The sequence below is a fragment of the Oncorhynchus keta genome, chromosome 30 (genome assembly GCF_023373465.1).
Source record: "Oncorhynchus keta strain PuntledgeMale-10-30-2019 chromosome 30, Oket_V2, whole genome shotgun sequence".
In the NCBI taxonomy this organism is placed as follows: Eukaryota; Metazoa; Chordata; class Actinopteri; order Salmoniformes; family Salmonidae; genus Oncorhynchus; species Oncorhynchus keta.
In genome coordinates this window covers 20,206,822-20,220,579 of record NC_068450.1, presented here as the reverse complement: position 1 = coordinate 20,220,579, position 13,758 = coordinate 20,206,822, and the positions used below count along the sequence as shown (strand labels likewise).

The following is a 13,758-nucleotide window of genomic DNA, read 5'->3' as shown; positions in this document are numbered from 1 at the left end:
TGGCTTCCATGTTGAGGCCATCTTTGCGGGGGTGGGGTGCATGGGGTGGGCAGGAGTGGCATAGGTGTGTGGCTATATTCTCTCTATACTCTCTCTACTCTTGCTTTTTATTTGATATTTTTCCTTCCTCTGTATCTTACTTTTAACTTCCTGTCCCAGTGTTCCTATTAGTCGTAGTTCACATGGAATTTAATTGTGACATTAAGTACTAAACCTGTTCATTAATTCACCCCCTCCCCAGCCCAGAGACGGGGAGCCTCTTGTGACCGTGCTAGCTGAGGGTCCTATCAGGTTTAGGGAGGGCCACTTCTCCCGGCCGCGGGGCAGCTCTGACCTGCTGCGGGCCCCCAGCCACTTCCCTGTCCCTGAGAGCAGGGTGGTGCTACGAGAGGTGTCTGTTGTCTGGCATCTATACGGAGGGAGAGACTTCGGGGGCAAGGCCATGTCTACACACACTCCGCATGGAAACAGGTCCCTATGCACACATGTACACACAACCCAGCAACAGGCACTTGAATTTGGAGGATTTCTCTCTTACTGATCATCAAGCTCCTTTCTCCCTCCCTCTCTATCGCTCTCTCCTCTCCTCCCCTACCCTACCCTCTCGCTCTCTAGGGGTCGCTCTGCCCCCTCTGGGATGCGTGGATCCCCGTCCCGCTCCACTGCTCCGTCCCGGCCTCAGAACTCGTGGCGCTGGGCTGGAGGCGGTGGACGTCAACACAACTTGCTCATGGAGATCCAGCTCACCAAGGTAGGGAGAGTATGTACTCTACATAACCGAAAGTATGTAGACACCTGCTCATCGAACATCTCATTCTAAAATCATGGGCATTAATATGAAGTTGGGCTATAACAGCCTCCACTCTTCTGGGAAGGCTTTCCACTAGATGTTGGAACATTGCTGCGGGGACTTTCTTCCATTCAGCCATGAGCATTAGTGAGGTCGGGCACTGATGTTGGGCGACTAGGCCTGGCTCGCAGTCAGCGTTACAATTAATCCCAAATGTGTTTGTTGGGATTGAGGTCAGGGCTCTGTGCAGGCCAGTCAAGTTCTTCCACACCGATCTCGGCAAACCATTTCTGTACGGACCTCACTTTGTTCACGGGGGCATTGTCACGCTGAAACAGGAAAGGACCTGCCTCAAACTGTTGCCACAAAGTTGGAAGCACAGAATCGTCTTGAATGTCATTGTATGCTGTAGCATTAAGATTTCCCTTCACTGGAACTAAGGGTTCTAGGCTGAACCATGAAAAACAGCCCCAAACTATTATTCCTCCTCCACCAAACTTTGCAGTTGGCTCTATTCATTTAGGCAGGTAGTGTTTCCCTGGCATTCACCAAACCCAGATTCGTCCAAACGTGATTCATCACTCCAGAGAACGCATTTCCACTGCTCCAGAATCCAATGGCGGGGAGCTTTAGCATTGTGCATGGTGTTCTGTGAGCTTATGTGGCCTACCACTTCGCGGCTGAGCCGTTGTTGCTCCTAGACATTTCCACTTCACAATAACAGCACTTACAGTTGATTTGGGCAGTTCTAGCAGGGCAAAAAATTTGATGAACTGACTTGTTGGAAAGCTTGCATCCTATGACAGTGCCACGTTTAAGTCACTGAGCTCTTCAGTAAGGACATTCTACTGCCAATGTTTGAGTATGGAGATTGCATGGCTGTCTGCACGATTTTATACACCTGTCAACAACAGGTGTGGCTCAAATAGCCGAATCCACTCATTTGATGGGGTGTCCACATACTTGTGTGTATATATAGTGTAGATAACTTAAAAAATACAGCCAGAATGATGCTGTGTTTGGCATCATACCAGCTGTATTTCTGTATTCTGAAAATTATAAATCTTAAACTTGATTGCCGACATGCAAAACATTTTGGGACTATATAAACAATGGACTAACGAAACAAATACCAACATGTTTTTTAGAGTGGAGTTTTCCTTTAACCATACTTTGAGTGTGTGGTAATAAAGACATAAGACCTGAATGTGACAGAGGTGATTTATGCCACTGTAGTGGTTGGGGGTTAACTAACCATGTTGTAGTGGTTGGGGGTTAACTAACCATGTTGTAGTGGTTGGGGGTTAACTAACCATGTTGTAGTGGTTGAGGGTTAACTAACCATGTTGTAGTGGTTGAGGGTTAACTAACCATGTTGTAGTGGTTGGGGGTTAACTAACCATGTTGTAGTGGTTGGGGGTTAACTAACCATGTTGTAGTGGTTTAACTAACCATGTTGTAGTGGTTGGGGGTTAACTAACCATGTTGTAGTGGTTGGGGGTTAACTAACCATGTTGTAGTGGTTGAGGGTTAACTAACAATGTTGTGGTTGGGGGTTAACTAACCATGTTGTAGTGGTTGAGGGTTAACTAACCATGTTGTAGTGGTTGGGGTTAACTAACCATGTTGTAGTGGTTGAGGGTTAACTAACCATGTTGTAGTGGTTGAGGGTTAACTAACCATGTTGTAGTGGTTGGGGTTAACTAACCATGTTGTAGTGGTTGGGGGTTAACTAACCATGTTGTAGTGGTTGGGGGTTAACTAACCATGTTGTAGTGGTTGGGGGTTAACTAACCATGTTGTAGTGGTTGGGGGTTAACTAACCATGTTGTAGTGGTTGGGGGTTAACTAACCATGTTGTAGTGGTTGGGGGTTAACTAACCATGTTGTAGTGGTTGGGGTTAACTAACCATGTTGTAGTGGTTGGGGGTTAACTAACCATGTTGTAGTGGTTGGGGGTTAACTAACCATGTTGTAGTGGTTGGGGGTTAACTAACCATGTTGTAGTGGTTGGGGGTTAACTAACCATGTTGTAGTGGTTGGGGGTTAACTAACCATGTTGTAGTGGTTGAGGGTTAACTAACCATGTTGTAGTGGTTGAGGGTTAACTAACCATGTTGTAGTGGTTGAGGGTTAACTAACCATGTTGTAGTGGTTGAGGGTTAACTAACCATGTTGTAGTGGTTGAGGGTTAACAACCATGTTGTGGCGGTTGGGGGTTAACTAACCATGTTGTGGCGGTTGGGGGTTAACTAACCATGTTAGATCTAGCAGGGCAGAAATTTGAGAAACTGACTTGTTGGAAAAGTGGCATCAAATGAAATGTATTTATATAGCCCTTCCTACATCAGCTGATATCTCAGAGTGCTGTACAGAAACCCAGCCTAAAACCCCAAACAGCAACAATGCAGGTGTAGAAGCACCTGCATTCTATGACGGTGCCACCTTGAGGGTCACTGAGCTCTTCAGTAAGGATGACGGTGCCACCTTGAGGGTCACTGAGCTCTTCAGTAAGGATGACGGTGCCACCTTGAGGGTCACTGAGCTCTTCAGTAAGGATGACGGTGCCACCTTGAGGGTCACTGAGCTCTTCAGTAAGGATGACGGTGCCACCTTGAGGGTCACTGAGCTCTTCAGTAAGGATGACGGTGCCACCTTGAGGGTCACTGAGCTCTTCAGTAAGGATGACGGTGCCACCTTGAGGGTCACTGAGCTCTTCAGTAAGGATGACTGTGCCACCTTGAGGGTCACTGAGCTTTTCAGTAAGGATGACGGTGCCACCTTGAGGGTCACTGAGCTTTTCAGTAAGGATGACTGTGCCACCTTGAGGGTCACTGAGCTTTTCAGTAAGGATGACTGTGCCACCTTGAGGGTCACTGAGCTTTTCAGTAAGGATGACTGTGCCACCTTGAGGGTCACTGAGCTTTTCAGTAAGGATGACGGTGCCACCTTGAGAGTCACTGAGCTTTTCAGTAAGGATGACGGTGCCACCTTGAGAGTCACTGAGCTCTTCAGTAAGGATGACGGTGCCACCTTGAGAGTCACTGAGCTTTTCAGTAAGGATGACTGTGCCACCTTGAGAGTCACTGAGCTTTTCAGTAAGGATGACGGTGCCACCTTGAGAGTCACTGAGCTCTTCAGTGAGGATGACGGTGCCACCTTGAGAGTCACTGAGCTCTTCAGTGAGGATGACGGTGCCACCTTGAGAGTCACTGAGCTTTTCAGTAAGGATGACGGTGCCACCTTGAGAGTCACTGAGCTTTTCAGTAAGGATGACGGTGCCACCTTGAGAGTCACTGAGCTCTTCAGTAAGGATGACGGTGCCACCTTGAGAGTCACTGAGCTTTTCAGTAAGGATGACGGTGCCACCTTGAGAGTCACTGAGCTTTTCAGTAAGGATGACGGTGCCACCTTGAGAGTCACTGAGCTTTTCAGTAAGGATGACGGTGCCACCTTGAGTCACTGAGCTCTTCAGTAAGGATGACTTTTCACTGAGCTTTTCAGTAAGGATGACGGTGCCACCTTGAGAGTCACTGAGCTTTTCAGTAAGGATGACGGTGCCACCTTGAGAGTCACTGAGCTTTTCAGTAAGGATGACGGTGCCACCTTGAGAGTCACTGAGCTCTTCAGTAAGGATGACGGTGCCACCTTGAGAGTCACTGAGCTCTTCAGTAAGGATGACGGTGCCACCTTGAGAGTCACTGAGCTCTTCAGTAAGGATGACGGTGCCACCTTGAGAGTCACTGAGCTCTTCAGTAAGGATGACGGTGCCACCTTGAGAGTCACTGAGCTCTTCAGTAAGGATGACGGTGCCACCTTGAGAGTCACTGAGCTCTTCAGTAAGGATGACGGTGCCACCTTGAGTCACTGAGCTTTTCAGTAAGGATGACGGTGCCACCTTGAGAGTCACTGAGCTCTTCAGTAAGGCCATTCTACTGCTAATGTTTGTTCATGGAGATGGCAGGGCTGTGTGCTCGATTTTATACACCTGTCAGCAACAGGTGTGGCTGAAATAGCCGAATCCACTCATTTGAAGGGATGTCCTATATATACAAAAGTATGTGTGTACAAGGTGTGTCCATCCTTACAGTACTTGCCTTTGATTATTTTCTCTGTACAAACTATAAAGCCAATTAATTTTCCCCATCATGAGGATGTTCAGTTCAAGTGTAGCATAAGTGTCAACCAGTCCTTTTGTGGAGACAGCAAAAAGCTACATAACAAAAGCAAAAAGCTCCACTAGTTGTTTACAACCATTTAGTTATCCACTAGTTGTTTACAACCATTTAGTTAAATATGTCATTCCTGTTCCAGGTGAGCTTCCAACACGAGTCCTACCCAGTGGTGGTGTCTGCGTCTGGTCCGGCTCTGGAGGGAGAGGGGCCTGGGGTCGGGGCTGTGGGGGAGCAGCCTCTGTCCCGCCAGGTGTTCATTGTACAGGAGCTGGAGGTACGCGACCGCCTGGCTTCGTCCCAGCTTAACAAGTTCCTCTACCTGTACACCAGCGAGAGCATGCCACGCAGGACACACTCCAACATGGTGAGAGAAGAGGCTTTTTAAAGCCATTTATCATTATTTCCTTTCCGTTGTGAAAATCTGTTCTTATTAATGATTCTCATTTCCAAGGGAATTCTAAAGTTTTCTATGAGATTGGTTTGTTGTAATCCTATCTAATGTGTTGTCTATGTCTGTGTGTCCCAGTTAACAGTGAAGGCCCTGCAGGTGTGTCCAGACTCTGGTGTAGGTGGTCCAGAGTCTTGTTTAAGAGTGAGCCTCCTCCCCCTCCGACTCAACATCGACCAGGATGCCTTGTTCTTCCTGAAGGATTTCTTCAGTAGTCTGGCTGCTGGAGTTAACCCCTACCTGCCTGTGGACCCTGTAGTTGAGAGTGAGCACCTTCACTGTGTTCTCTGTACGCTACATAATAAGTAGAGTCACATGGATCAGGAAGAACATCATACATAGCATACATGGTGCTCTGTGTCATGTATCTCCTCCTCACCCATCTCCTGTTTTCTTCTTTTTCTCTCTTTCCTCTCACAGTGAAGACAGACCCTTCCCAGAAGCCCGCTGAGGATGAGGTCAGTGGCATGGAGACCACTGCTGGTCTGGGTCCTGACCTCACCACTTCTGTAGAAACCACCTATAGCGAGCAGAGCTCCTCGTCCGCTGGCTCCACCTCTTCCACTGATCAGCCAATCTACTTCCGGTAATTAACTTCATCCTCCCAAAGAGTAAATCTACAGTCTATTTAGAATGTGTGGACATTATGTATACGTTGTCTTTCCTTCTCTTTGGAAGGGAGTTCCGTTTCACCTCTGAAGTGCCCATCTGGCTGGACTACCAGGGCAAGCATGTGGTCATTGAGCAGGTGAAAGGACAAAGAACATTTAACTACGAGCACAGTGAACTCATCTCTGTGGTTATATTTTGTTATGTCACACACGTGACATTTGCTATGTGATTGTTTCCTAGGGGACGTTTGCTGGGATTCTTATTGGTCTGGCCCAGCTGAACTGCTCTGAGCTGAAGCTGAAGAGACTCTGCTGCCGAAACGGGTACAACAACACGAACTCTGTTTCTTAGTAGTCTGAAGCAAGTGTCTTTTTCATAATGCTTATCTCTAATATCTCTTCCTTACAGACTTCTAGGCGTAGATAAGGTGATTCAGTACGCTGTCACTGAGTGGCTCACAGACATCAGGAAGAACCAGCTGCCGGGCATTCTGGGAGGTCTAGGCCCAATGCACTCTGTAGTTCAGCTGTGTGAGTACAGGACAGGACGTCACTTGTTTGGTGATCTTTGTTTCTTGGCTTCTTTGCTATTGTTCCTGAGTGATAACCTTAGTAATAGAATTGTTCTCTTGCAGTGTGGTTATAGCTAGCATACTCTCACAACCTCATTTAGTGTTGATCTCATTTGTTTTTTGTGTAACTTTCTCTCTCTAGTCCATGGAGTGAGGGACTTGTTCTGGATGCCCATAGAGCAGTACAGGCGGGACGGCCGCATTATCCGGGGCCTCCAGCGGGGGGCAGCGTCCTTCGGCACCTCCACTGCTTCTGCTGCTCTGGAGCTCAGCAACAGACTGGTGCAGGCCATACAGGTACTACTGACCTCTGAACTCTAACCATAGACAGATCAGCTGGCTACAGACTGTTGAAACAATGCATCATATGTACCACAACCTATACACTAACCTTACAGTCAAATGTCATAGATTGCGGCCAAAAGGTTAGTATACCTACCTCATGTAGGAAAGAACTGAATGACTAGTAGCAACCGTATGGGTAGAAGCCACTGGGACCAGTAATACAGGTTCCTCCATTGCTATGATGTGCCTTACTCTCCTGAAGTGTTGTAATATTCCTGCGGTTTCTCCTCTAGGCCACAGCGGAGACGGTGTACGACATCCTGTCCCCAACGCCCCCCCTGAACCGTTACATCACAGAGGGCCGACCGCCCTCCAACCGGTCCCGCCGCGCCCACCAGCCTGCCGACCTCAGAGAGGGTGTAGCTAAGGCCTATGACACCGTCAGAGAAGTACGTGTTCTACTGATCAACAAATCAATCAATAAAAGTTAATTTAAGTCAACCCCTTTAGGATAATAGCAACAACAAAGGGCTTAGCACTTTCATTTGAAAACTTCTCTTCCTTACCTCTGTCTGCCTGTTTCCAAGGGCATGATGGACACAGCTCAGACGCTATGTGATGTGGCGTCTCGCGGGCATGAGCAGAAAGGCCTGCCTGGTGCTGTGGGCGGAGTCCTGCGGCAGATCCCGCCCACCGTGGTCCGTCCCCTAATAGTGGCCTCTGAAGCAACGTCCAACCTACTGGGGGGCATCCGGAACCAGATCAAGCCAGATGCACGGAAGGAGGACTTCTTAAAATGGCGCTCTGAAGAAGGCCAAGAATGATGATTCTGGGGGATGAAAGGTTAAAGATATGGGGGTGAAATTGTTATGTGTGTGAACAGATGAAAGGAGTGAATGTGTGAAAACGTGAGTTTTAATTTAAAAAAAGAACTACTGCAGAGTGATTGACACACAGTATTTTATGTGGTTCCATATGGATCAAGATAAAACAATTGTATCTCTTTCTTCAATGCAATCAAATAGAGCTCAGTTCAGTTCACTATCCTTGCAGCAGTGCGTACATGATGAGGATACTCTCCCTTTCTTAGTATGTCAACATATCACTGTCACTCTGGGTTGTCTTCATCTTTAGATGTCAAAGGGCATACAGGGCTCTAGTCTAGCATAAGGTCTGTTGTCGTGGTAGGTGGGATTAAACATGTTAATCAGTAGCTCTTGCAATCTTCTGTCGATCAGACTATGGGCCGGTTTCCCAGTTTGAGATCACACCTATTCCTGGACTAAGAAGCACCTTGAATGGCAATTCTTAATTGAGCATGCATTTTAGGAGTAGGCTTAATCTGAGTCTGGGAAATCATTCTATTGAGCCCAAATCAGTGTCCACATGGATTGGTTGGTAATATCTGTCTCTCCTGTAGTCATGGAGACAGAAAGACTGATATAGTGGCCTTAGCTGAGATCCTTACAGATAGCTGAGATCCTTACAGATAGCTGAGATCCTTACAGATAGCTGAGATCCTTACAGATAGCTGTTCTGGGATTGTTCCATCCTAGCCAGCACACATCCCCAGCATTGTTTGTGCCATAAGTTTGTTCAATGATGGGTTCCCTGGCCTCTCCTCCTTTGGTTTTAAACCAGTGTGTTTTTAGTTTTATCACCTTCCTGAAACCTATACTCATCTCTCTGTGTGCTTACTTGTTCATATTTGACCTGTGTTAACAATGACCCGGGCCTGGTTGTGTTAACTAAATGCAGTCATGGGAGAATTTGGACGATGAACTGAATGAACTAGAGAAACGTCCTTTCCTCTCTGTCAAATGGCTTTGCTTGAGTTTAATGCTTGCCAGCGCTTGGTCATCTGATTTGTACTTTCTTTTGTCAGCGCAAGGAGGTCGCCCTCAGGGCCTTGGACCTTATCGCCAGTCTGGTTCCTTCCTCTCAACAGAACAATTGCTTGACTCGTCTCATTAGTTGCCTTCCTCCATTTTTTATTTGTATTTTCTAATTATGTTAAACACAAGTATTATCATATTATTTGTCAAAATAAGTGTTGGTGGGATGTGTCTAGGGGGTTAAGATGGGGGGGATTGTGGTAAAACATTGAACATTATTTTTTGTTCAATACGTCTAAATTGTGTATGTGTAAGTATGTGTGTAATGCATGTTTGTGGGTTAGTGGTTTCTTGTGAGGGTGCCCCGTGGGTTGTATTGGTCACAGGTCTGTAATTACCATTTACCTGTAAGAATGACGTGTATGGGGCCTCCCGGGTGGCGCAGTGGTAAAGGGTGCTGTACTGCAGCGCCAGCTGTGCCACCAGAGACTCTGGGTTCCAGGCTCTGTCGTAACCGGCCGCGACCGGGAGGTCCGTGGGGCGACACACAATTGGCCTTCCGTCGTCCTGGTTCGGGAGGGTTTGGCCGGTAGGGATATCCTTGTCTCATCGCGCACCAGGGACTCCTGTGGCGGGCCGGGCGCAGTGCGCGCTAACCAAGGTTGCACGGTGCGCGCTGTGTTAAGAAGCGGCTTGTTTGGGTATCGGAGGACGCATGACTTTCAACCTTCGTCTCTCCCGAGCCCGTACGGGTGTTGTAGCGATGAGATAGTAGCTACTAACAATTGGATACCACGAAATTGGGGAGAAAAAGGGGTAAAATTCACAACAACAAAAAAGAGTACAGAAATATATATATATATATACAAAAAAATAAAACAATATTTTTAAAAAACGACCACATGTAAACGCATTGTTCTTAGTTTGCCCAGTAGAGAATCATAGATATTGCAGATAAATACATATATATATATATATATTGACAAAATTTGTTCTCTCACTTTCCCCCTCAGAAAGCAGATTCGTCAAAACTGTTTCACAGGGATGCTGGCCCATGTTGACTACCAATGATTCCCACGGTCGTCAAATTGGCTGGATGTTTTAATTGTCTCAAGACTTTAAAATCACTTTAACCTGTCCCCCCTTCATCTACACCGATTTAACGTGGATTTAACAAGTGTCATCAATAAGGGATCATAGCTTTCATCTGGTCAGTTTATCATGGAAAGAGCTAGTGCTCTTTTAGGCTTTTTTAAAAATCCGTCTTTTTGCGGATCCCAGGCAATGGGGGTGAGAGTGAGGTGGAATTCAATCTCATTTTCTTGAGTCGAATGATCCCCAAATTGGATTGGAGCACACTGTTTCAGGCGGCTGATGGGGTGAGTGTCTCCGTATGACTACGACTATCTGGAAAGCCAGAGTTTCTATTGGACAAATTCAGGTAGCTCCATAGAGAGACAGAGGACTCATCTTTGTATCTGTGCCATTTTATAGCTCATGTATCAAATGTTATTTGTCACATGCGCCGAATACAACAGGCGTAGTAGACCTTACAGTGAAATGCTTACTTACAAGCTTGTAACCAACAATGCAGTTGTAAGAAATTACCTTAAAAAACATAAGAATAAAAAATAATTCAAGAGCATCAGTAAATAACAATAGCATGGCTATATACAGGGGGTACCGGTGTCAAGGTAACATGTACAGTTGAAGTCAGATGTTTACATACACTTAGGTTGAAGTCATTAAAACACGTTTTTCAACCACTCCACAAATTTCTTGTTGACAAACTATAGTTTGGCAAGTCGGTTAGGACATCTACTTCATGCATGACAAGTCATTTTTCCAACAATTCTTTACAGACAGATTATTTCCCTTATAATTCACTACATCACAATTCCAGTGGGTCAGACGTTTACATACAGTAAGTTGACTGTGCCTTTAAACAGCTTGGGAAATTCCAGAAAACATGTCATGGCTATAGAAGCTTCTGATAGGCTAATTGACATCATTTGAGTCAATTGGAGGTGTACCTGTGGATGTATTTCAAGGCCTACCTTCAAACTCAGTGCCTCTGCTTGACATGGGAAAATCAAAATAAATAAACCAAAAAGATTGTAGACATCCACAGGTCTGGTTCATCATTGGAAGCAATTTCCAAACGCCTGAATGTACAACATTCATCTGTACAAACAATTGTACACAAGTATAAACACCATGGGACCAAGCAGCCGTCATACCGTTCAGGAAGAGCATGCGTTCAGTCTCCTAGAGTTGAACATACTTTGGTGGGAAAAGTGCAAATAAATCCCAGAACAACAGCAAAGGACCATGTGGAGATGCTGGAGGAAACCGGTACAAAAGTATCTACATCCACAGTAAAACAAGTCCTATATCGACATAACCTGAAAGGCCGCTCAGCAAGGAAGAAAGTTCAAGCTTGGTCGCAAATGGGTCTTCCAAATGGACAAAGACCCTAAGCATACTTCAAAGTTGTGGCAAAATGGCTTAAGGACAACAAAGTCAAGCTATTGGAGTGGCCATCACAAAGCCCTGACCTTAATCCCATAGAAAATTTGTGGTCAGAAAAAGCATGTGTGAGCAAGGAGGTCTTACACACCAGTTCTGTCAGGAGGAAGGGGCCAAAATTCACTCAAATTATTGTGGGAAGCTGGTGGAAGGCTACCTGAACCATTTGACCCAAGTTAAACAACTTAAAGTCAATGCTACCAAATACTAATTGAGTGTATGTAAACTTCTGACCCACTGGGAATGTGATGATGAAAGAAATAAAAGCTGAAATAAATAATTGTCTCTACTATTATTCTGACATTTCACATTCTTAAAATAAGGTGGTGATACTAACTGACCTAAGACAGGGATTTTTTACTAGGATTAAATGTCAGGAATTGTGAAAAACTGAGTTTAAATGTATTTGGCTAAGGTGTATGTAAACTTCCGACTTCAACTGTACATGTAGGCAGAGTTATTAAAGTGACTATGCATAGATAATAACAGAGAGTGGCAGCAGTGTAGAGGGGGGGTCAATGCAAATAGTCTGAGGTGGCCATTTGATTAACTGTTCAGGCTTGGGGGTAGATGCTGTTTAGAAGCCTCTTGGACCTAGACTTGGCGCTCCGGTAACGCTTGCCGTGCGGTTGCAGAGAGAACGGTCTATCACTAGGGTGGCTGGAGTCTGACAATTTTTAGGGTCTTCTGACCGGTGATGTACTGGGCCGTACACACTACCCTCTGTAGTGCCTTGCGGTCAGAGGCCGAGCTGTTGCCATACCAGGCAGTGACGCAACCCGTCAGGATGCTCTCGATGCTGCAGCTGTAGAACCTTTTGAGGATCCATGCCAAATCTTTTCAGTCTCCTGAGGGGGAATAGGTTTTGTCGTGCCCTCTTCATGACTGTCTTGATGTGCTTGGACCATGTTAGTTTGTTGGTGATGTGGACGCCAAGGAACTTGACACTCTCAAACTGCTCCACTACAGCCCCGTCGATGAGAATGTGGGCTTGCTCGGTGCTCCTTTTCCTGTAGTCCACAAGGGGGCAATGTTCTGGTCTAGAAGCACAGTTTCGACTGCTCCTACAGTTTTGCTTCAGTACTGCAGTTTACCTGACACGGCCCAGAAAGACAATGTTCATACATTGCCACATAGAGAAGTCAGATTTGAACATTCCAAATAAAACATTGTGCTCAAAACATCCATTGAATAATTCAAATAATTGTCGCTTAGGCTGATTGTTTTCTCCATCCCTTACAGCCGCAGATACTAACATGTTATATTCATTGAATATCTGCCATGTTTTAAGATGACGTGATGTCATCACTGCTCACGATGCTCCCTGTGCACACTGTGTGCTATTGCGCGTGTCATTTTGGTCCGTAATAAACCGGATAAAGATGTTCAATGAATCGGCGTATGCAAACATGAGTAGATCTCCTTTTAAACAATGGTCAGACATCGTTTGATGCAGTCTCCAGTTATTATTATACCTCAGTGGTGACAGCATGGGCAGTGCCATTGAGGCTATCTCCATTGTAAAGTAGTCCATTTTATTCTTCACTATTGGATGATACCTCCTGATGACCCAGTTGGACATGACTACAACAGGAGGGATTAGCCAATGAAATTGGAAGTCACACCCAGTTTACTTCATTAAAATGTTGGATGCCCTCAATTGTCTTGTCTATGCTAAGACAGCCTTTTGGCCACTGGAGGCATCTATCATTCTCTATGGTCCCTTCCTGTTTTGTTGTTTGCTCTGTTTACTACCGTTTGGTTCTTAAACTGAGTCATTTAAAGCTACTGTATCCAACAGAGGTAGAATAGTTAACTAGTCTTACAGCTATTCTTTGGTCTAACTAATACAGATAGGTTTTACCAAAAATTGTTCTAGTGATTGTGGTTGTATGGCAATATTACTGTCTTATACTAATTCCTAACTGGTCTTTCTCCAGCTGGGTCTTCTCCAGTGCTCACCTGCAGAACTGGTCACAGACTATGGGAAGAATGAAGACTTCCTGTGTAAAATACACAGGGTTTTGCTGGAGGTGAGGTTCACCATAAATAATAACCTGATATTGGTCTTCATTACTTGAGTCATAGTTCTATCAACTCCTATTTTGGTGAATCGGCTGCACACTGCTTTTATTACAAGGGGAATATGAGGACATCTAGTGGTCATGTTAGGTAGAGTCCCAGTCACATTCTCTCTTCTCTCTGGCTGTTTGTCTGCTTGATAAATTGTAGGTTGTGTGATTGTAGGTTTCCATTCTTTTCCTATGTAAACACAGTGTATTGTGTATAACCCTATTGTCACTAGGGCTGTGACAATACCAGTATCGCAAGATGTTTTCCATGGCAAAAATAAAAACATGAAGCAGACCAAACTCTTTGGTCCTTTAAAAACCTGCTGTATGTAAAATAGTGTGTGCTATAGCTTGGAAATAAATACTTGTGACTCTCGATGATGACATAATGATGTTTGTTTACAACATTAGGGCTGTTTTCCTAAAGAAGTTAAATCCGCT

At 45.3% G+C, this 13,758-nt stretch overlaps 1 protein-coding gene across 1 annotated transcript in view; it reads left to right on the top strand.

Annotated features, from left to right (window-relative positions):
• LOC118363274 (autophagy-related protein 2 homolog A-like) overlaps positions 1 to 13,693 on the top strand; it is a 59,953-nt gene extending 46,260 nt beyond the window's left edge. Inside the window, exons 30-41 of the mRNA XM_035743961.2 lie at positions 242 to 471; positions 616 to 751; positions 5,105 to 5,329; positions 5,492 to 5,678; positions 5,834 to 5,999; positions 6,092 to 6,161; positions 6,266 to 6,348; positions 6,434 to 6,555; positions 6,739 to 6,893; positions 7,175 to 7,330; positions 7,469 to 7,724; positions 13,186 to 13,693. Coding sequence (XP_035599854.1) covers positions 242 to 471; positions 616 to 751; positions 5,105 to 5,329; positions 5,492 to 5,678; positions 5,834 to 5,999; positions 6,092 to 6,161; positions 6,266 to 6,348; positions 6,434 to 6,555; positions 6,739 to 6,893; positions 7,175 to 7,330; positions 7,469 to 7,705 — 1,767 coding nt within the window. The 3' untranslated portion in view covers positions 7,706 to 7,724; positions 13,186 to 13,693. The remainder of the gene's footprint in view (positions 1 to 241; positions 472 to 615; positions 752 to 5,104; positions 5,330 to 5,491; positions 5,679 to 5,833; positions 6,000 to 6,091; positions 6,162 to 6,265; positions 6,349 to 6,433; positions 6,556 to 6,738; positions 6,894 to 7,174; positions 7,331 to 7,468; positions 7,725 to 13,185) is intronic.
• Positions 13,694 to 13,758: the final 65 nt, after the last annotated feature.